The sequence below is a fragment of the Schistocerca nitens genome, chromosome 3 (assembly GCF_023898315.1).
Source record: "Schistocerca nitens isolate TAMUIC-IGC-003100 chromosome 3, iqSchNite1.1, whole genome shotgun sequence".
Classification (NCBI taxonomy): domain Eukaryota; kingdom Metazoa; phylum Arthropoda; class Insecta; order Orthoptera; family Acrididae; genus Schistocerca; species Schistocerca nitens.
This window is the reverse complement of record NC_064616.1, coordinates 764,806,432-764,829,033: the sequence shown is the minus strand read 5'-3', so window position 1 is coordinate 764,829,033 and position 22,602 is coordinate 764,806,432. Positions and strand designations below refer to the sequence as shown.

The 22,602-nt window shown below is 38.7% G+C and overlaps 1 protein-coding gene across 2 annotated transcripts in view; it reads left to right on the top strand.

Moving 5' to 3' along the window:
* Nucleotides 1-22,602, top strand: part of LOC126248761 (mucin-6-like) — a 292,688-nt gene that overhangs the window by 198,875 nt on the left and 71,211 nt on the right. For both annotated transcript variants that reach the window (XM_049950115.1, XM_049950114.1), the window contains exon 4: nt 8,478-8,615. In XM_049950115.1, coding sequence (XP_049806072.1) covers nt 8,478-8,615 — 138 coding nt within the window. The remainder of the gene's footprint in view (nt 1-8,477; nt 8,616-22,602) is intronic.

Genomic DNA, 22,602 nt, shown 5'->3' with positions numbered 1-22,602 from the left:
TGCGACTTCAACGTCACACGGCTACTGCACACACACTAATGACTGTTCAGTGGTATGTCGACCACAATACTGTGAGTCTATACTGCAGCTGTGTCCTCCACTGGCCATCAAGTGCGGTGTGACATAGTGTACGCTGCCCACCAGCCTACTCGCTATGCATACATGGCACAATAATGGCCCATGTGGCCTAGGCCACTATTGCTTCCCGTATGGCACTACACAGTGCATAAACAACATCAGACACTGCCACATTGTCCACAGTGTCTGAATACACGTCCGGTGATTGTAGGACGTAATGGTAGGGCTGCTGCTCATAGTCTGGCCTCAGCTGCCAGAAACTGTGATCATGTGTGTGTGAGTTGCATTAGCATGTGTGTGTGTGTGTGTGTGTGTGTGTGTCTATTTTTGATAATGGCCTTGTTGGCTGAAAGCTTATTTTGTGACACACTTTTTGTTGTGCCTATCTGTGACTCAGCATCTCAACTATATGGTGAGTAGCAACTATACTTTTCACAATATTGTCTTATAAACATTGTGACACTGTCACCTGATCTAGGTTAGGGTTCATTGTATCTCCTAACTATGACAAGAATACTAAATTCTCTCCCTCTTGTGACAGTGATTTATTCACTACTGTAGCTTATGTGATACGTATATAATGATGCTAGCTTGCCTTATTGCTTTTAATGAAAATAAAATAAAAAACATAGAAATTTGTTTCTAATCCCCGTACTGCAATACACAATTACAACCCACAAAATAAATTTATATTCCAGTTACATGCATGAGTAACTGCAATCATCAAACCAGTATAACACTTGTGTAAAAATTATATTTTAGGATCATATCTTTTAATAAAAGCCCATGAAAATGTTTTTAGGATGTGAGAACTAAATCAAAGTATGAAATTGCCACTAGAGTTCATTTCAACTTCACTAGAGGTGTCTCATTGTGACTCCAAATAATGGTCATTCTTACCTTCAGCCTTGGGACATCAGTTGCCTTAATGAATGTGCAGATACCATCTTCATTTCCTCTGGATTCAATTTCAGCTTGTAGAAATGATGTACATAGTAAGTCATAAAGGAAAAGAAAATTTTTCAGTCAGTCGTGCTACGTCACACAGAACATGAAATTATTTACATGCACAAATGTATTGTAACTACAAAGATTTTTCATTTCTTCTTAATTTTAAAATTCTGTGGCTTGTTGTAGATCATCATCACAAACGAATTGATTTAAATAAATTAAAGCATTCCTGCTAACTGTGGACCCATAGCTGATGTTATTAATGAAGTGGGCTTCAAAACTGCAAACTTTGAAATATGTTGGAATTAAATAGACTGACTGAACAGAGTCCTTCACACATCTGAGAAAAACATACTTCATTATTTTCTATCACACAAATGGATTCTTGACCATAGGTACTGTCCACTACATGTATTTTCAGTATTTTGAATGACACATTTATGGTAACTTATAGTTTCATAGCCTCCTGTGATATTCTGTACAAGGTGGCTATAATTAAACTTTCACTACTAGAGAGAGACTCCATGAAAAAATGAGTAATCATAGCACAATGAAACATCGTGTAAACATTTATAAGGACATGCAGAAGAGAAATAGTGAATAAACTTTTGAAAGAAACACATTGTAATTTCAACATGAGAGGGTGATATTTCTTAGTTGCGCACAGTGTTTACATTCCAGATTACAAACACTGTTTAGCGTGACTACCATCTGCACCCATGACTGCCTGGAACAACACAAGAGATACCATTCCACAATTGTTCACTGCACTTTTCGAACTGTGGACCATGGAATGTTCAGCTGCCATGACACAGCTCATCTGCTGCTTGAAGATCACACACTGCATCTGGCATTCTCAGCTATGGTGACAGGAACCCCTTCAACAATTTTTTTTTACAACTGGCCATCGTCTTCTCCCAGGACAAATTTACAAATCACCAATTAATTCAAACTTTTGAGACTATGTTCATCCTCTCCATACTACTTTAATTCTTTGATATTCACGACGAGCACCAGCACTATTGCTGTTATTTTGGTAACCACTCTCTTTGTCCAGACTCATGTTGACTGTCTGCAACTGTAATGCACACTGTCGCTCGCGTTTCAAATCTATGTTGCCATACTGGTACCGATGCCTATCAGCAAGTCATGATGCTAACACTACTAACAATGCAAATCTTGCAGTGCACAGTATGAACATCATTCCTATAAAATTGGGTACCCATACAGTAAATAGTTTTTCATCTACACTGGCTCAAGAAGGGAAAGTTTAATTAAAACCTCCCTGTATTTCGTCACTTCCTCCTGTAAGTTCACTGAAATTTTCCATCATCAATCTTTTCCTTTGATGTCCTCAATATTCCTTGTACAATTTTTCTTGTCATGTTGTGGGATGAAATGTTCCTTTGCACTATATAAGCATGAATATAATGGTAAAGGTTATTCTCTAGACAGTCCTGTGCAGCCTTCTGCACAGAGGATCATGAAAGGTTGGTTCATCTACATGAGGTTATATCAGCCATACAGAAACTTCCATTATATTCCAGGCTGTTGGAATCCATTCCTTGATGTTTGGTACATCTTAATCTTTGTAAGCTAAACTAAGACATTTTCATGAAGATGACAGCTCTTCTTTGGTCTGCAGTTCAGTGTATATCTTGGCATCTCCGCTGTGAGAGCTCCCTCCTGCTAGTAACAGTGAGCACTAGAGAGGTGGCTGTTCATCTTGCATACATTCCATCTACATGAAGCCTTTTGCACGTGTACTTTGTATCATCTTTCCAGTGCCAGCGACAAGGGCAGAATGTCATAGCCTATTTCTCTGTTTCACAGAATCTTCAGGTTGTCTAGCCTATAGTTAGAAACTGTTGTCAGTTTGTAAATAATATATAAACTAATATTTAGTCATATGGTCATCTATCTCTTATTTTACATGCCCCCAAACTAACAACAATATTTTGCTGCTGTTTGTCCAATAATATGCAAATTTGCTCCAATGCAATCTTAGTGAGCATCAGTTCCCATACCTAAAAGCAAAATCTTATGTCCTAATCTCAAAAATACAGGTGTCTACTCTGCAGATACAACAGTGCTTTGCATATAATAGTTCTGAGCTACACTACCATGGTAACAACACACTAAACTTTTGTGCTGTTTCTAGATGTTTCCCTGAGTCTTTGGTGTTTTTGTCATTCCTTTATTTAGGAATTTATTTAACAATTACTGATGAGAAGGGAAGACATCTCTTCATGACATACATGCTGTAGGGTAATAATTTGTCTGTATCAATGAGTGTTACGACACCTGAGATATTATACAGGTGAATGCTATCACCCTGTGTGCATCTTCCATCCTCATACTACATTAGTGTAAAATGAAAAATATTCACATCTGTCCCCAGTAATGTACACTTGTGCCACTCTGACCCACATCCCCCCCGCCCTTCTTCCTTCTTCCACATTGGACAGATCTGCATATACAGTTAATATATCCACAAATTTTTCTCTCTTCCTGTTCTGTAAATGTGTGATTTTTTCCATTCATGCAGTGTTCTGGGTAGGTTTCCACAGCAGCAGCCTTTGTGTGATTATCTTCTCTTCAGTTCCATCCCCTTACACTGAATCCAAACTGTGTATCAGTGTGTTGGGTTATCAGAACTAATAGGCACTAAAAGTTTGAATCTCCTTATATCACATAGGACACACTCCATTGTTCAAAACATTTCCTCTTGTACCATTCCTGGCAGTTCAGTGCCAACAGCAACCCACAGTATCTTTCCCATTCTCAGTGGAGTTTTATCGGGAGAGTGGAACTTGGAGTTCCATTCATGTGATGTCGCCAGCTTTCCAAGGCCTTTGGAAATTCTTAATGGCAGCATTGTAATATCAGCTGTAGTGCCTAGATGGAGCTGCTGTCCAACCAGTGAAATGGCTGACTGTGCCCTGATGTGACATTATAAGATCTCCTCTGATAATGGCATCATAACCTCTTCCCATACAACAAAGTATTTCCATCTGTACCTGAAACCTGCATGCCTCATGGTATGCTTATCAAAACACTGTTTTGCATTTAATGAATTTAGGTATCTATGGCATGTCATCAACCAGGAAGGAATTCTACCAGACCCTCAACTACTAGAAGTAGTACATGTAAATCTCGATTCCCTCTACCAATGACTGGAGAAAGAGATTCATGGTTGACTTTCCAAAATCACTTATGCACTTGCATCTACATCTACATCTACATTTATACTCTGCAAGCCACTCAATGGTGTGTGGCAGAGGGCACTTTACGTGCCACTGTCATTACCTCCCTTTTCTGTTCCAGTCGCGTATGGTTCGCAGGTAGAACGACTGTCTGAAATCCTCCGCGCATGCTCGAATCTCTCTAATTTTACATTCGTGATCTCCTCGGGGGGTATAAGTAGGGGGAAGCAATATATTCGATACCTCATCCAGAAACGCACCCTCTCGAAACCTGGCGAGTAAGCTACACCGCGATGCAGAGTGCCTCTCTTGAAGAGTCTGCCACTTGAGTTTGCTAAACATCTCCGTAACGCTATCATGGTTACCAAATAACCCTTTGACGAAACGCACTGCTCTTCTTTGGATCTTCTCTATCTCCTCTGTCAACACGATCTGGTACAGATCCCACACTGATGAGCAATACTCAAGTATAGGTCGAACAAGTGTTTTGTAACCCACCTCCTTTGTTGATGGACCACATTTTCTAAGAACTCTCCCAATGAATCTCAACCTGGTACTGGCCTTACCAACAATTGATTTTATATGATCATTCCACTTCAAATCGTTCCGCACACATACTCCCAGATATTTTACAGAAGTAACTGCTACCAGTGTTTGTTCCGCTATCATATAATCATACAATAAAGGATCTTCTTTCTATGTATTTGCAATACATTACATTTGTCTATGTTAAGGGTCAGTTGCCACTCCCTGCACCAAGTGCCTATCCGCTGCAGATCTTCCTGCATTTTGCCACAATTTTCCAATGCTGCAACTTCTCTGTATACTACAGCATCACCCGCGAAAAGCCGCATGGAACTTCCGACACTATCTACTAGGTCATTTATATATATTGTGAAAAGCAATGGTCCCATAACACTCCCCTGTGGCATGCCAGAGGTTACTTTAACGTCTGTAGACGTCTCTCCATTGATACCAACATGCTGTGTTCTGTTTGCTAGAAACTCTTCAATCCAGCCACACAGCTGGTCTGATATTCCGGAGCCTCTTACTTTGTTTATCAGGCGACAGTGCGGAACTGTATTGAACGCCTTCCGGAAGTCAAGGAAAACAGCATCTACCTGGGAGCCTGTATCTAATATTTTCTGAGTCTCATGAACAAATCAAGCGAGTTGGGTCTCACACAATCGCTGTTTCAGGAATCCATGTTGATTCCTACAGAGTAGATTCTGGGTTTCCATAAACGACATGATACTTGAGCAAAAAACATGTTCTAAAATTCTACAACAGACAGGAAAGACATTGAATTCTACTAGATGACAGAGGGCAAGGATGTAGTTACACAGTAGAAAGGTCTTCAGATGTTACCCAGACCCTCATGTACCTCGGCTATCAAAAGATATTCACCTTGTTACATCTTCTTTTTCCTGGCCTCTATCTACATCTCCATGACTACTCTGCAGTTCACACTCAAGTATCTGGTAGATAGTTCATCGAACCGCTTTCACTTTGTTTCACTATAATTCCACTCTCTAACAGAGTGGTGAAAAAATGAGAATGGAAAAATGAGAACTTAAATCTTTCTGTGCATCTGTTTTCTTTTATCTCATTACAGTGATTATTTCTCCTTGTGTAGGTGGGTGCCAACAAAATATTTTCAGATTAGGAAGGGAACATAGGAGATTGAAATATCATGAAGCGATCTTGCTGCAATGAAAAGTAGCTTTGTTTTAATGATTGCCACCCGAATTCACACATCATATTGCTGACTCTCTCTCCCGTTTACCGATAATACAAAATGAGCTGCCCTTTGTTGAACTTTTCCAATGTGCTCTGCCTTATCCTGTGTTATCATAAGGTTGGTATATTAACTTGGATTTGGCAGTGTTAGTAGTAAAGGGGGGGTGGATGCCCTTTCTGTCGTCACCATTCATCCCGCCCACTTCCCTACAGATGGAATTTTTGTACCTCATCTGTCTGCATCCAATGCTATCTCATGTGAAAGTGTGAGAACATTTTAGGTATGTTTGCAGATCGTGTACCTGAGATGGGACATGGATAACAGCTTGGTATTCACCTATTCGGATGTGGGAAACCACCTAAAAATCACATCCAAGCTGGCTAGCACACCAGCCATCATTGTTATTTCTCTGGGTAGATTCGATTCAGTGCCAATGCACCTCCCCAAATGCTAATGAATGTGACTATCCAGGCAGATATTCATGCTGTTGTGTGTGACAAGCAATTATGCTTTGAGTTGTGTGGTAAGGTAAGAGGTAGATGGAAGAGAATATCCAGTATGCTACAGGCACTGGCAGGTAAATCAAGACAAGCACAACAATCGCATTTCTGCCACCAGGTTCTAACAGCCCAGGTGGCTGCAAATGTAATCAGAACTGCTGGCTGACCTCAACCAGGTAGGTGCTGATGGGTTACAGCATCAACAGCCCTGGAGTCCATGGCCGTTGCATGTTGAAGCAGCAGAGGAATGGCATAGAGCATGGACAGATTCAAACAATACATTTATTGATAGATGTATGTAGATTAGAAGGCAGAGTTCCTCACAATCAGCTCTTGGAGCAGCTGTAAGGGAATGGTGTCAGGTCTACAGTTGTTCTAAGGACTTTGTTCTTTGAGGTGGAGCTACTGCACTGGCATGGCAGTCGCATGTTGAAGCAGCAGAGGAATGGCATAGAGCATGGACAGATTCAAACAATACATTTATTGATAGATGTATGTAGATTAGAAGGCAGAGTTCCTTACAATCAGCTCTTGGAGCAGCTGTAAGGGAATGGTGTCAGGTCTACAGTTGTTCTAAGGACTTTGTTCTTTGAGGTGGAGCTACTGCACTGGATAGACATGACTTACAGTTTTCTTGATTAGGGAAGACTGGCATTTTTATGAGTCACATGCTGTTATGTGACCCCAATTCTTCAAACATGATTCTGTAAGATTTTCTTGAATGTACACCACAAATAATTTGTATTAAATGCTTTTGGACTCAGAAAACTTTACCTAGTTTTATAATCTTCCCAACTGAAGTTATTTACAAGTATAGATTATCATGGAAGATAATATGCTTCTACCTCACGAGTTTCCACCACATCAAGATGTATCCCATAGATAGAATGCTTGCTTACACATTGGAAAGCACCTTCTCACCTTCTATAACTCCTATTTGTATGACAGAAACCATTTCTTTCATGACATACTCATTCATAAGATACAGGCCTGTCATTTGTAAGTGGGTTTTCATCAGACATGTCAACTATTCAGCATGTCTTACACTTAGTCTGCACTTATGAAATTAATTCTGTAGCCAATCTGTCTCATCTCCAAACATGGTAAAAACACTGATATTTATTTGAAACAAATATAATTACCATTAATAATTGTTACTAAAATTTCTGACATTTTTCAAGCCTTCCCCTTCATTGTTTTCTTTTCCTCTCTTGTCTGTTTACTATTCATACAGTTAACATTCCTTTTATGGACAGATTAATGGGAATCATTTATCATATAAATGAGGTATTGAGCAGTTGACATGCATTTAAATAAGGTTGAAAGTGATGCTGAGCATTCAGAAAATGTCTTTTTCAGAATTAACTAAGACAAAACACACACACACACACACACACACACACACACACACACACACACACACACACACACACACATACATACAGGTTGGTTTTACTCCTTCCATTACTTGTATTTCACTCAGTACTTTTCCATACCATAGTCATAATTCCTTTATTATTAAATGTGCTTAAACCTTTCTTTTACATTCCATGTATGTTTACATATGCCTTCTCACCTCTACACCACAGCCCCTAAGCTAATTATTGCTCCGTTCCATCATATTTCTTTTACACATTGTCACACCAGTACATCATTTCTGATACCACAGCCCTTGTACTTAACTTCTTACAAATCTTCAGGATACCACAATAAGACCAAATAATAACACTTATCTCTTGTCTGTGATGTTCCTTGTAGTGTATCAACTGATGGAGGTGTTAGAATATATTCTTCTGTAATAAATGTCATTTTATAGTCTTGTGTCATCATTTTTATGAAAAAAATGGTGTTACTTATCCATCAGTGTGCAATTTTTATTATAAACATGCTGCTTGAAATATTATTGAATAACTATTGTTTGCAATAAGTGAAAAGCTTGTTTGATAAGAGTTTTTTTAAATTTATATATATTTTTGTTGATGAGTTTATATTGCATTGCAGGGAATGGCAGTATACCAATGGTGAGTCCCCCCTATGTGACAGGTGTACCTCTCCCAGAACAAGTTGTGCCTGTAACTAGTGCCATCACCAGCTGGGGAATGCGGCCTCCACCTCCAGACCACACTTCTGTTTGGCCAGGTAAGCTAAGCACAATTTAGTTAGGCATTTCCATATGCCAATAACAATCTCGGCCAGTAGCAGAGGGCTTTTCTTTGGATGGAGATTCATTAATTACATTTGTCATGGCAAACAAGTAAGACATTATCACAGTTATGTCAGACAAGAAAGAAGGAAGCTCATTCTTACAGACTTCAGTACTGCTTTCTGCTGTGTGCCCATCAGGATAGAAAAAGCAATCTTGGTAACAGCTACATAAGAATGTGGTTTCTGGAACTCTGGGGTACCGCTTTATGGTACAGGGAAAATACAGCAGAGAAACAAAAGTACTTTAAGGTGACATAAGTAATAACATCTCACTAAAAACCTAGCATAAAAAACTTTTTTAATCATCTGGAACAAATTGGCTAGATTTGCAGAGGATTCCTGTGCAAAAGCTACGGAAAATGATCAGAAAGTGAAGGTAGAAAATTACAACAACCTAAAGGAGTTACAAGTTAAAATTGTATTTGCACATCAGGTATGTTCCATTGATATGCTGAAGTGATTGTACTGAAATTATTATTTGCCAAGTGGCTATCTTCTAACTGGCTGTCCAAAATTAAGGTGGAAACAGTAAGTCTGTAGTAAGGTATAAAGCCACAAAGACAGAATTCCAGATTGCAAGAGAGCTTTTTGAATCATATGATGCCTCGCTGCAGACAGGGTGTGCATTAGAGACAATGCATTGGCTTGGTATGTTGTGACTAGTTGATTTCTATTTCCACCAGACTGCCACATGTTTGTAACAAACTACCAATAAATAAACTCATGCAGATGTGAATTCTATTTCAACTACCAATTTCACATTAAAATTATGGCACCAGAACACACAGTTCCTGACTGAAAAAGAAACAAGGTCCCACTGCAGCACAATACCATGAATCATGAAAGAGAAGTGAAGTCCCACTGCTGCATAATGTCATGAATCATTCAGTGACTCACAGTGCAACACTGCAGTGGTGGAATGTGGTTACAAGTCACATGGCGGCAATCAATAATAATCATTACAGTCCCCTAGAAAAAGACTAACCTGGTCTTTATTCACTAATCCTTCTATGTTGAGCTTCTCCAACTGTAGTGGGGTCTCCAATATAAGACAGTGGAAAGCTAACTGCAAAATGCCATCTGCTGTGAAAAAGCAACTTGAGGGACCATAATACATGCAGATATGCCCAATGATTTACATGTATATCTTTCCAACCATAATTAGCAGACCACTGTGATGTGCACGGTAGAGGGTGCCTCCCAATTCTACATCTGCATCTACATACATACTCCACAAGTCACCATATGGTGCTTGGCATAGTGTACCTTGTATCACTACTACTCATTTCCTTTTCTGTTCTACTCACAAATAGAGGAAGGGAAAAATAACTGTCTACATGCCTCCATATGAGTCCTAATTTGGCTTTGTCTTCATGGTCCTCACACAAAATGTGCATTGGTGACAGTACAATCATTCTGCAATCAGTGTCTAAATTTTCTCAGTAGTGTTCCACGAAAATAATGTCATCTTCCCTCGAGGGATTCCCACTTAAGTTCATGAAGCATCTCCATTATATTCATGTGTTGATCAAAATTACCTGTAGGAAGTCTAGAAGCCTGTCTATGAATTTATTCAATCTCTTCCTTTAATCTGACCTGGTGGGGTTCCCAAATACTTGAGCAGTACTCAAGAATGAGTCGCACTGGTGTTCTGTATGAGCTCTCATTTAGAGATAAACCACTCTTTCCTAAAATTCTCATAATAATCTGAAGTTGACAATTTGCCTTCCTATTTGCCTTTCTGAAACTGAACTGATATTCCATCCAGATCTGGTGATTTACTTTTTCAACTCTTTCAGTTACTTCCTAATGTCAGTGATGCCTATTACTATGTCCTCCACATGGAAATCCGTATGGTGGTCTATTGACAGTTTGTTGTATGATTCTCCTGCATGAATGATTTCTCACCTTCAGCTTTTCTTTTGCTGTTCTCTATTGCACACCAGATTAGTCAATGAGTGACTGGATGGAAGCCTTTGACCTGCTTTGCAATTTTACATAGGACCAGAATTTTCTCAGGCTGACATCAAGATATTTTGCCAAGGTATGATGGTGATAGTTGTTGTAGCCTTTGCACACAAATCTTTTTACAGCCACATGAATTTCTAGTAACTTTTGCATGTCATCATTTCTGCATTCTTTTTTGAACTGAGAGTGCAACAGTCTCTGCTTTTCCAAATTTTCTTATTAAGCCATGGTGGTTTTTTTTCCATCCTTCATCCACTTTCTCTGCACATACTTCTCCAGGGCAGGATTTACAGTCTGTTTAAACATTGCCCTTAATTCATCTATGTCATTGGTTTGCTTTGTTTAAATTGAAACCTCCCTCCCTGTTATTAGGCTTTCAGACATCTTTATTTTAGAATAGAATCCTTAATTGAGCTTTTACAAAAACTTGGCATTTTCACCATGATATTAGTACTTTCACACTGCATTTCATGATTATATTTAAGACAGGGCTCTGTGACAGCAGACTGCTTGGTTGTTTTACCTAGTTGTGATGTTGATGTTCCTTGCATCATTCCTCAGCTGTTCTAATAGTCTGCCCTACAAGGAATGTCATACATGCCTAGTTTTCAGAAACCTACATCATCTTTAACATTTCAAAGAAAACTTTTTATCTTTGTTGAAGACAGAAAAATACATTGGATGCCACATTTCTGGTAGGAGTCTACCCATTTTTTCCAGATATCGGGAAAGCATAAGGTAAGTAACTGATTCTTGGCTTCCCTTTCTCTGTCTAAGTCTCAGTCTTTTTCTCAGGAATTCTTGATTTTATGATACTGCAGTGCCCGTGTCCTTCAAAAGTATGACACAAAATTCCTTTGGACTTGCATGCATGTCCGAAGGAACAAGCCTTGCAGTGACTACAGCCATTATGAAATACATGAAGTGTATACACATTTCCAAATATGGACAACCATCAGTTGTATAATGGAATGATGACATTGAAAATGTGTGCTGGACTGGGACTCAAACCCAGATTTCCCATGCACTGCAAGTAGTCACCTTTCCATTAGCCTAGCTGAATGCAGCTCACAGCCAGACTCAAACTTCCATATGTAGTTAACTGTGTGTCTTACAACCTGCACTTGTACATTCATATGTATATTCCTGTACAAGGAAGATATTTTAATTGAAAGTCACTTGCATGCATGCTTGCATGTCCCAATGAACTTCACATCATACTTCTGAAGAACACAGGCACTGCAATACCATATTTATCCAGCAATACCGGGAATGTGACTTTCAATTAAATATGTCTGCTCTGTACAGGAATATACATTTGAATGTACGAGTGCAGACTGTAGACACATGGTTGATGGCATATGGAAGTTTGGGTGTGGCCATGAGTCATGCTCGGATAGCCTAATGTAAGGCAATTGGTTGCGATAAGTGAGAAATCCAGGTTCAAGTCCCATCCAGCAGAGGCTTTTTATTCTCGTCATTCCATTATACAGCTGATTGTTGCCCATATTCACAAATGCAAATACATTTCATGTTCTTGATTTTGGGTGCAACACCTGCCCAATTTGACAATCTGAGTACCCATTCCTTCGAACACTGTTTATAGGCATTCTAATTCTTTGGCAATACTCTATCTGAGAGTGTTTGAGCTCTATGGACCAGCATCTTTAGCACTGAACTTCTTTGTGACAGATGGTGATGGCTTGAGATATGAAGATGGCTCAGTGTACTTAGGTTTCCTGTATACACTGTGACCAAAAAATCTGATTAGTTTTCAGTTAACGAACATGTCAAGGAATGGTAGCAGGCACTCTATTTGAAGTTCTATTTTGAATTTGGTTTTAGGCTGGATAGAGTTTAAATGATCCATTCCATTTGGTTACACCACAAAAGTGTCATCCACGTATCAATAAAAACATGTTAGTTGGGACTGCAGCTCCATAATACTGACCATAATATCTGTATCCCAGAGTTGAAATTGAGTGAGGTGATGCAAAAAGTGAGTGGAGTTATGAATTTGGTGTTCTCACTTCCACACAAATAACCCATTTCCATGCTCACAAGATTTATATTTATTCTGAGAAGTCTTACCAAAATTGCGAGGAATTGCACCTGATGTGTGAGGTAGGGTTGGGCTGGGGGTACCAAATGATGCATGGAGAGATGGAGACAGCATGGTTGCAAATGATACATTGTTTGTGTATGGATTGGGGAGGGGGTCCACAAATGGTATGTCACTTGTGTGGAAAAATATTCTCCAACTGATTTCATTACTTTGAATGTATTTCATTTATGTTGCCAGCTGGTATATAAATGAGCCAGTATTACTGTCATTTCTTCCTTATGTACCTTAGGAAGGCTATTTAGTCATGTTGCCACTGGTGTTTGAGCTGTAAGATCCTTAATGATGTTACATGGCAAGCCTAACTCTTTAAGAAGAGTCATCATATTCCCATCAATCTTATTCATAGGATTGATCTCCACCTGTCTATAGCCAGCATCATTCAAAAGATCAAATATCTTTTTATTACAGCACACACATGCCATTAGGACCATAACATTGTTCTTGTTCACCGGCAGAATTGTAGTTTTATCTTTTTGCATTAATGACAATATTGTGACAGAATATGTCTCATAGATTTTTATAAGGATTTTCATCGCATAAATTTCCTTGATTTCACAAATCTACAGCCATGATTATATAGTCATGTTTCTAATCATAGACTTGTCTCTGCAACTTTAATCTGCACATCTGAAGCACATCTCAAATTCAGTTTTGTCCTTGGAGTGAAATTTTTAGATTGTAGAAGTGTACATCATTTATGGTGATCATTTTGTGACTACTGATTATGGCATCACATCTACAAATAAAAAATGAAGTTGCACACTTACTTACATCTTATCTACTCAGCTATTTAAGTTCAGTAGTAAACAAAGACTAATGCTTCAATGTAGCAATTTCTTACATAATAGTTGCCTCATAAATAGGAAAACTTCCACTCATTTGCTTCTGACAGTCCAAACTATGTTGAGAATATAGTGAAATCAGAGGCACCAGCAATGCAGTCATTTCATGTCTTTGTGGACTTAATTGGTGGGCGAATGACTGACTAAGAAAAGAAAAGCCATGAGTGAGCCCATAACTCAATGAAGTGAATGATGAATGTGCTGCGCACAGCAAGTGGCAGTCTGTGGCTATTTGTCATTACTAACTGTGTACAAATTTCAAAAATTTCATTAATACATGGGCTGTGGCCTTCTGTCTAAAAATTATTTGTCTAATGAGATGGTGATGTTGATTATTTAAAACAACTTAGTTTCACAACTGAATCGTAATCAAATCCTCCCTGTATCTACTCCCCAGAAAATTTCATTTTACCCCTCTGGGGGTAACTACCCCCAGGTTGGGTACCACTGTTCTATGTCCATCATACTGGAACTAAATTATGTCCATTCATTTTCTAAATGGAATACTAACAACTTCTTATCTGCTCTTTCTATCAAAAATTGTCTCGTAGCCTTCTTGATGGATTTGTTAACTTTAGTAACTGATGTCACTGTGATGGCATTATGATCCTAATCCCTGTCTGTGTATCAGCACTGACAAAAGTTTAGGTCTATTTGAAGCTACAATGTCTAAAATATGTCCATTGCTTGTGGGCTGTTAAACTAGGTGCTCAAGACACTTTTCAGAAAACATGTTCAAAACTGATTCATAAGACTATCTATTGGTACCACCTGCAGTGAATCCATGGAAGTCCAAGTCTATATTAGTAGGTTAAAATCACCTCCAACTAACATTGCATTATAAAATTATTTCTATAAAAACAGTCTTAATTAGGTGTAAGTGTGAGCAGTGGTCATTATGCCTCTCCAGAGCAGCCTGCTCCATGCCACTATCTCGTGTTATCACTGCAGAATAAAATGGTCTGATGATGATCCTGTAAGAGATTGAAACCAGTCACTGTATGTATAGTAGTAGGATATTATGTTTCTGCATTTAGGGAAAGTCATACTTTTACATTCGTGAACATTTAAAGCAAGTTGCCAGTCTTTGCACCACTCTAAAATCTCATCAAAATCTGACTGGATATTCGTGCACCTTTTTTAGACAGTACTTCATTGTAGATAGTTGCACCACCTGTAAAAATTCTGGAGTTAGTATTAATGTTCTTTTCAGGTCATTAATGTACAGGATGAACAGTAAGGGTTAAAACAGACTACTATGAGTGTGCCTGAAGTTACTTCTATATCTGTTGCTGATTCTCTATCCAAGGTAACATGCTGCATACTTCCTATAAAGAATTCTTCTGTCCAATCACAATTTTTTTGATACCTCATGTGATCATACTTTCATTAATGAGCACTAGTGCAATACTCAGTAAAAGGTTTTTCAGAAGTCAAGAAATACTGCACACACCTGCTTGCCTTGATCCATGAGTTTCAAGATATCATATTAGAATAGCATGAGTTGAGTTACACTTGGCCCATATTTTCAGAATCCATGCTGATTGGCTAAGGGGAAGTTATTCTGTTCACAATATCTTATTGTATTTGATCTCAAAATATATTCTAAGATTCTACAACACATGGATGTTCATGATATTGGAAGGTAGTTTTGTGAATCACATCAGCTATGCTTACTGTAGAAATGAGTGATCTGTGTTTTCCTCCAAACACTAGACACAGAGTTTTGTTCAACAGATGTACAGTATCTTATGATTAGGACTGGAGATAACTCAGCTGCAGTTTCTGTATGGAGTCATAGAATCTGTCAGGGATTCCATCAGGCCATGGTATCTGCTTCTGTTTTAGTGAATTCAGATGTTTCTCAATACCACAGAAAATAATATCTACAAGGGTTGGACAAAAATATGGAAACACAAAACATTATCAATCCTAATACAGAGTATGAAACCTGTTGGCATTGAAAAAAGCTTCAAATCATCTCAGAACGGATAAATACGGGTCCTGTATGGTTTTCAAAGGGCTCTGATACAATTCTTCCTGCAAAATAGTGGCAAGTTCAGGTAACAATGATGGAGGTGTACAGTGATGATGCAGCCTTCTCTTCAAAGTAGCCAACAAAGGCTCCATAATATTGAGATCTGGTGACTGTAGTAGCCAGGGAAGATGTAATAGTTCATTCTCATGCTCACAAAACCAGTCCTGGATGCTATAACCTGTGTGAACAGGGCCCTTTGGGGATCAAACATTGTCCCATAGGGTGTACCTAACCAGCTGAAAAGCTGACATAATTCTTGGCTGTAATGTTACCCTGCAGAGTACCTATGGGGTCCATGGAATACCATGATATGGCTGCCCTAATTATCACCAAACAGCCGCCATGTTTCACTCCTGGAATGTAAACTCAGCCAGAAGTTGGAAACAGTGTGAAACAAGATTCATCCAATCAAATGACTTTCTTAGAATACACCATAGCTCAGGTTTTATGGCTTCATCACTACATTTTCCTGGTACAGGCATTTGCATCACTGATCAGTGGTTTTGGAATTTCATCTCACCCTGCAGTTCCTTGCTTATGGAGCTCCCTTCATGTTGTTTCAGTGCCAACAGGGTTTGTGAGTGTGACATTCAGTTCTACAGTGACTCTTGCATCTGTCATTCTCTTATTTTTCAACACTTCAACACAATACTCTTCAATGACCATCTGTCACGATCACTCAACACACACTTACGTTTACTTTGTAACTTAGCGGATGATGTTTTTCCATCCCCTGTATGTGGTATACAGCTGCAAAACAGGGCCGTTTGAAGCACCAGACACTTTGACTCCCTTGGTTATGGAAGCACACCATTCAAACACCAACAATTTTCCCATGTTTGAATTGACTTACCTCCAATATAATGCACTCACAACTACACAGAATATTGTTCTAACCACGATTGATACTTGTAACATGTTAAGGACATTGCAAAGGTGCCATTCTTGGTCAATTACAGCAGTGCTATCCGCAGGTTTGTCTAATATTTGCATTTATGTTCAAGCATGCATTTCTTGCAGTATTTCCATATTTTTGTTCAACACTCGTGTATGTCTCATTATTACAAGAATGCAGAATTAAATTGGGGTAGTATTGCAATGTTTTTATAATGAAATATCAGGAAATGGACTTTGGCAATTCTACTGTTCATTTTATACCCTCAATATTTGGTCCTGTGTCATCCATGAGTGTCTGGACACTGCATTTGGGGCCACTGATAGTATTAAGATATGTCCAGAATATCTTTGAATTTTGTGAGAGGTCTTTAGATGTGATTTTGCTACAGTAGTTCTTCTAGGCTTTATGCATTGTCCTTTTGACAGACAAACATATTTTGCGTTACATCTCTGTATCTATAGCCCTATGATTTGTTTTACACCTGTTATGCACTATTCACTGTTCCTTTACAAGTTTCTTTACAGGGATAATATCATATGGAACAAGTTTAGTGTCACAAACTGTACAATTTGTTACAAATCTATCCAGTGCTTGGTCAGCTAGTCCTACATGAACATAAGCTCCACTTTCTCCACAGGCTCATGCCCACATTCATCAGTGAGATCCCATTGTATTAATAGATATTCTTAGAATACTGCTTTAAATTTGTTTAGATCATTTTTACTTTGCCAACTTATTGTAAATAATTTTACTGTGGTCCTTTGGCAAAAACTGGTTATTATTTGGAGATTGTGAAAGTCAGTTCTCTTTCTTGTGTTATGATGAAGATTTTCATTTTTGAAGAGACCACCAGAATTTCTTATTGCATATTTCTTAATAGCCATTGCTCTTTCCAAGTGGTAAATAACTGAAAGAGGAAGAATTCTCATTCTTTTAAATAGTGGTCTGCAGGATTTGTTCCTTTTTATTCTAGCCGCGATTCTCACTATTCTTTTTTTTGCATCCTGAAGAGTTTTAGGCAGGATGGTGATTTACTCCGGAAAGTAATCCCATACTTCAGAGCAGAGCACGTATTAGTGTAGGGGGTAAACAGTCATCAGACAGTCCTTATGACAACAGTTTTTAAGCACTCATTAAATAGCATATGGAACTTAGTGTCTTAAACAATCTATTGATGTGAGTATTCTGTATAATGTTATCTTGGAGCTAGACCCCAAGAAATTTAGTATTATCTACACTTATAATATCTGTCTCTGATAACTGAATTTTTATATCCTCTTCACTGTTTCTCTTAACAATATGCAAATTTAATGCTATTGTTCTACTTTTATTTATCATTAGTTTGTTTTGCCTGAAACAGTTTACAACAGTAGTTAATATCTCTGAAGTGTTGTCTGCAACATTTCTGCTGTCTCCCCACTGACTAAAATGTTTGTGTCATCTGCAAACTGGATAGTGCTGTGACACTGTTATGTTGGACCCAGCACTGAGGCCTCTGATACATGATACTTTACTTACTTGTAATAAAAATAGTCTCTGGTTGGTTAATTATCTTTTTCAGGCTGTATTTCTACTACTTGCTTGTGGCCAGCAACATATGATATAAGCCACTTGTTAGGTGTACCTCTGATACCAATACTATCACGTTCCTGCAGCAATAGGATGTGATGTATGATGTCAAAGGCCTTAGGCAGATCAAGGCATATGCCAGTCACTTTTCCTCCATTATCAAGTTTTTGCAGCACTTCACTTAGAAATTCAAATATTGCTGTTTCTGTTGATCAGCCTTTCCAGAAACCACATTGAGCATTGGATATTATGTTGCACTTTCCTTGGCAATCTAACAACCTGTTATGAAAATTTTTTTCTAGTATTTTCTAAAATACAGATAGCAAATCAACAGGTCTATAATTGGCTATTTCTTCTATCTTGCCCAATTTGAACAGTTCCCTGAGTTTCACTATCTTTAAACAGGAAGGAAAGATTCAAGTTGTGAATGAACTGTTGAAAACGTGGTCTAATGGTAGTGAAATAAGGCCACATGGATTGTTAATGACATAATCCAGAATTTCATCCATACAAATTTTGTTCTTAACTTACTAATTGCTAGTATAATTTCTTTAAGGTTGCTTGTAGGAAGAAATAGGGGGTCAGGGTTTCTATTTAGATTTGCTAGTGATGTGATAGAATTATATAAAAATGCAGTAAATGAAGCAGGCAAAAGGAATACAAACGTCTCAAAAATGAGATCGACAGGAAGTGCAAAATGGCTAAGCAGGGATGGCTAAAGGAAAAATGTAAGGATGTAGAGGCTTATCTCACTAGGAGTAAGATAGATACTGCCTACAGGAAAATTAGAGACCTTAGGAGATAAGAGAACCACTTGTATGAGCATCAAGAGCTCAGATGGAAACCCAGTTCTAAGCAAAGAAGGGAAAGCAGAAAGGTGGAAGGCGTATATAGAGGGTCTATACAAGGGCGATGTACTTGAGGACAATATTATAGAAATGGAAGAGGATGTACATGAAGATGAAATGGGAGATACGATACTGCGTGAAGAGTTTGACAGAGCACTGAAAGACCTGAGTCGAAACAAGGCCCCCGGAGTAGACAACGTTCCATTGGAACTACTGACGGCCGTGGGAGAGCCAGTACTGACAAAACTCTATCATGTGGTGAGCAAGATATATGAAACAGGCGAAATACCCTCAGACTTCAAGAAGAATATAATAATTCCAATCCCAAAGAAAGCAGGTGTTGACAGATGTGAAAATTACCGAACAGTTAGTTTAATAAGCCACAGCTGCAAAATACTAACACGAATTCTTTACAGACGAATGGAAAAACTAGTAGAAGCTGACCTCGGGGAAGATCAGTTTGGATTCCGTAGAAATACTGGAACACGTGAGGCAATACTGACCTTACGACTTATCTTAGAAGAAAGATTAAGGAAAGGCAAACCTACGTTTCTAGCATTTGTAGACTTAGAGAAAGCTTTTGACAATGTTGACTGGAATACTCTCTTTCAAATTCTGGAGGTGGCAGGGGTAAAATACAGGGAGCGAAAGGCTATTTACAATTTGTACAGAAACCAGATGGCAGTTATAAGAGTCGAGGGACATGAAAGGGAAGCAGTTGTTGGGAAGGGAGTAAGACAGGGTTGTAGCCTCTCCCCGATGTTATTCAATCTGTATATTGAGCAAGCAGTAAAGGAAACAAAAGAAAAATTCGGAGTAGGTATTAAAATCCATGGAGAAGAAATAAAAACTTTGAGGTTCGCCGATGACATTGTAATTCTGTCAGAGACAGCAAAGGACTTGGAAGAGCAGTTGAACGGAATGGATAGTGTCTTGAAAGGAGGATATAAGATGAACATCAACAAAAGCAAAACGAGGATAATGGCATGTAGTCGAATTAAGTCGGGTGATGCTGAGGGAATTAGATTAGGAAATGAGACACTTAAAGTAGTAAAGGAGTTTTGCTATTTGGGGAGCAAAATAACTGATGATGGTCGAAGTAGAGAGGGTATAAAATGTAGAGTGGCAATGGCAAGGAAAGCGTTTCTGAAGAAGAGAAATTTGTTGATATCGAGTATAGATTTAAGTGTCAGGAAGTCATTTCTGAAAGTATTTGTATGGAGTGTAGCCATGTATGGAAGTGAAACATGGACGATAAATAGTTTGGACAAGAAGAGAATAGAAGCTTTCGAAATGTGGTGCTACAGAAGAATGCTGAAGATTAGATGGGTAGATCACATAACTAATGAGGAAGTATTGAATAGGATTGGGGAGAAGAGAAGTTTGTGGCACAACTTGACCAGAAGAAGGGATCGGTTGGTAGGACATGTTCTGAGGCATCAAGGGATCACCAATTTAGTATTGGAGGGCAGCGTGGAGGGTAAAAATCATAGAGGGACCCCAAGAGATGAATACGCTAAGCAGATTCAGAAGGATGTAGGTTGCAGTAGGTACTGGGAGATGAAGAAGCTTGCACAGGATAGAGTAGCATGGAGAGCTGCATCAAACCAGTCTCAGGACTGAAGACCACCACAACAACAACAATATTTGGAAAGTGTATTCATATTTTCAGTTTTGTATAAATGTTTGTTTTTATTAGTGTTGTGGATTGGCAAGACAGCCAATCCACTAGGAGGAAGCCGAAAGGCACGCGTTTAAGCTCACACAGGCTGGCGTGAGGTCTGGAACAGGACACGGAAATGAGAATAGCCAAAAACATATGTAGCTTCTGGAATACTTAACTTTAATCCATAATTGGTGAACATCGCTCTTGACGGTACATGTTTTACAGCATCAATAGTGACTGGTAATGGCGCCTTGCTAGGTCGTAGCAAATGACGTAGCTGAAGGCTATGCTAACTATCGTCTTGGCAAATGAGAGCGTAATTTGTCAGTGAACCATCGCTAGCAAAGCCGGCTGTACAACTGGGGCGAGTGCTAGTAAGTCTCTCTAGACCTGCTGTGTGGCAGCGCTCGGTCTGCAATCACTGATAGTGGCGACACGCGGGTCCGACGTATACTAACGGACCGCAACCGATTTAAAGGCTACCACCTAGCAAGTGTGGTGTCTGGTGGTGACACCACAATTAGTACCTGATCTATAGTACTGCTCAATGACTCTAGTAGGGGAGTTAATGGTTGTGTGTATGTTGCAAGTTTCTCATAAGGCTGCAATGTTTAAACTGTCCTTTGAGTTCTTGTTGAAATCTATGTTAAAGTCACCACACATGATAGTTGTTTTACTAAACACTTTTATACTGTTAAATGCCTACTCAAGAATTTTAGGAAAGTAGTTATGTTTCCATACGGGCTTCTATATATACAAATAACAATTTCATTTAAATTAGTAAGTTCTGTAGTAGAAATTTGGAAGTAATGCTCTTTCCCCCAGCTGATCAGTAAACTGTAAGCAGCAGTGTTTGATGTCTTCTCTAATGTACATGCATGTTTCTCCAAGTGTAGAGATTTTTCTACAAAAAAAAAAAAAAAAGATGTTGTAAGTGCAAAGCACTCTATCATTGTAAGTGACATAGTTTCTGTTAACTATTGTTCACTGACATATATAACTGACACTTCTTTTAATTCTTCTGGTAACAGTATTTCCATCTCATAAACTTTATTTGATAGGGCCTGCACATTTTGGCAAAGAAGCCTAAATTTTGATGATCACTTATTTACTTGGTTCCTTAGGCCTACCTTGTGTTTAACAGTTACACATGAAATATCCTTCATCACACTTTACTGTTGTGGTTTTCTTTCCAGAGTGATATTTTACAGGATGAATTTAACATTTCTCAGGAATCACTCTCCATAAAAAACACTGTGGTTCTTTCTTGTTGTGTGTGGGGTGAGTTGAAGTGTAGTGACTAGACGTTTCAGCTGTGATTTTTGAAGTTGTAACGTGGGGCACTGCAACCGAACTTGATGGAGATCCTCTTCTTGCTGCTACAGCTTTGTCTGGAATCATTGGAGTATTTGGTTCATCAGTTGAAATTGTCATGGTTTAGCATGTGTTGCTTCCATGGTCCCATATGATATGCTTTATAGAATGTCTCACGGAAGTATTACAGAGAGGGAGAGAGAGAGAGAGAGAGAGAGAGAGAGAGAGAGAGAGTGTGTGTGTGTGTGTGTGTGTGTGTGTGTGTGTGTGTGGGCGCGCGCTTGCATGCGTGCGCGTACATGTGCATGACTGTGTCTGATATGGAGAAGAAACAACAGTAGCTGTACATGTGTGATACCAAGTACATAAACCAGGTGAAGACTGGAGAATGAAGCCACAAAGAAATATAAGTAATGGGATGAGAATAGAAGAGAATGCATGACAGATAGAAGAAGAGTATGAAATACGATATAATGATAGAGATGTTTCTGTGAAATTCATTTGTGTTGTAAATAAAAACTCTCTAGGAGAAAGAGTGTCTTTTGTAACATGTTTGCTAATGTCATAATGCCAAAATTAGCCTATTTTGATGTTATTCATGCTTCTGATTGGCAGAATCAGTTTGAGTGAGGATCTAATCAATTTTAGTAAAG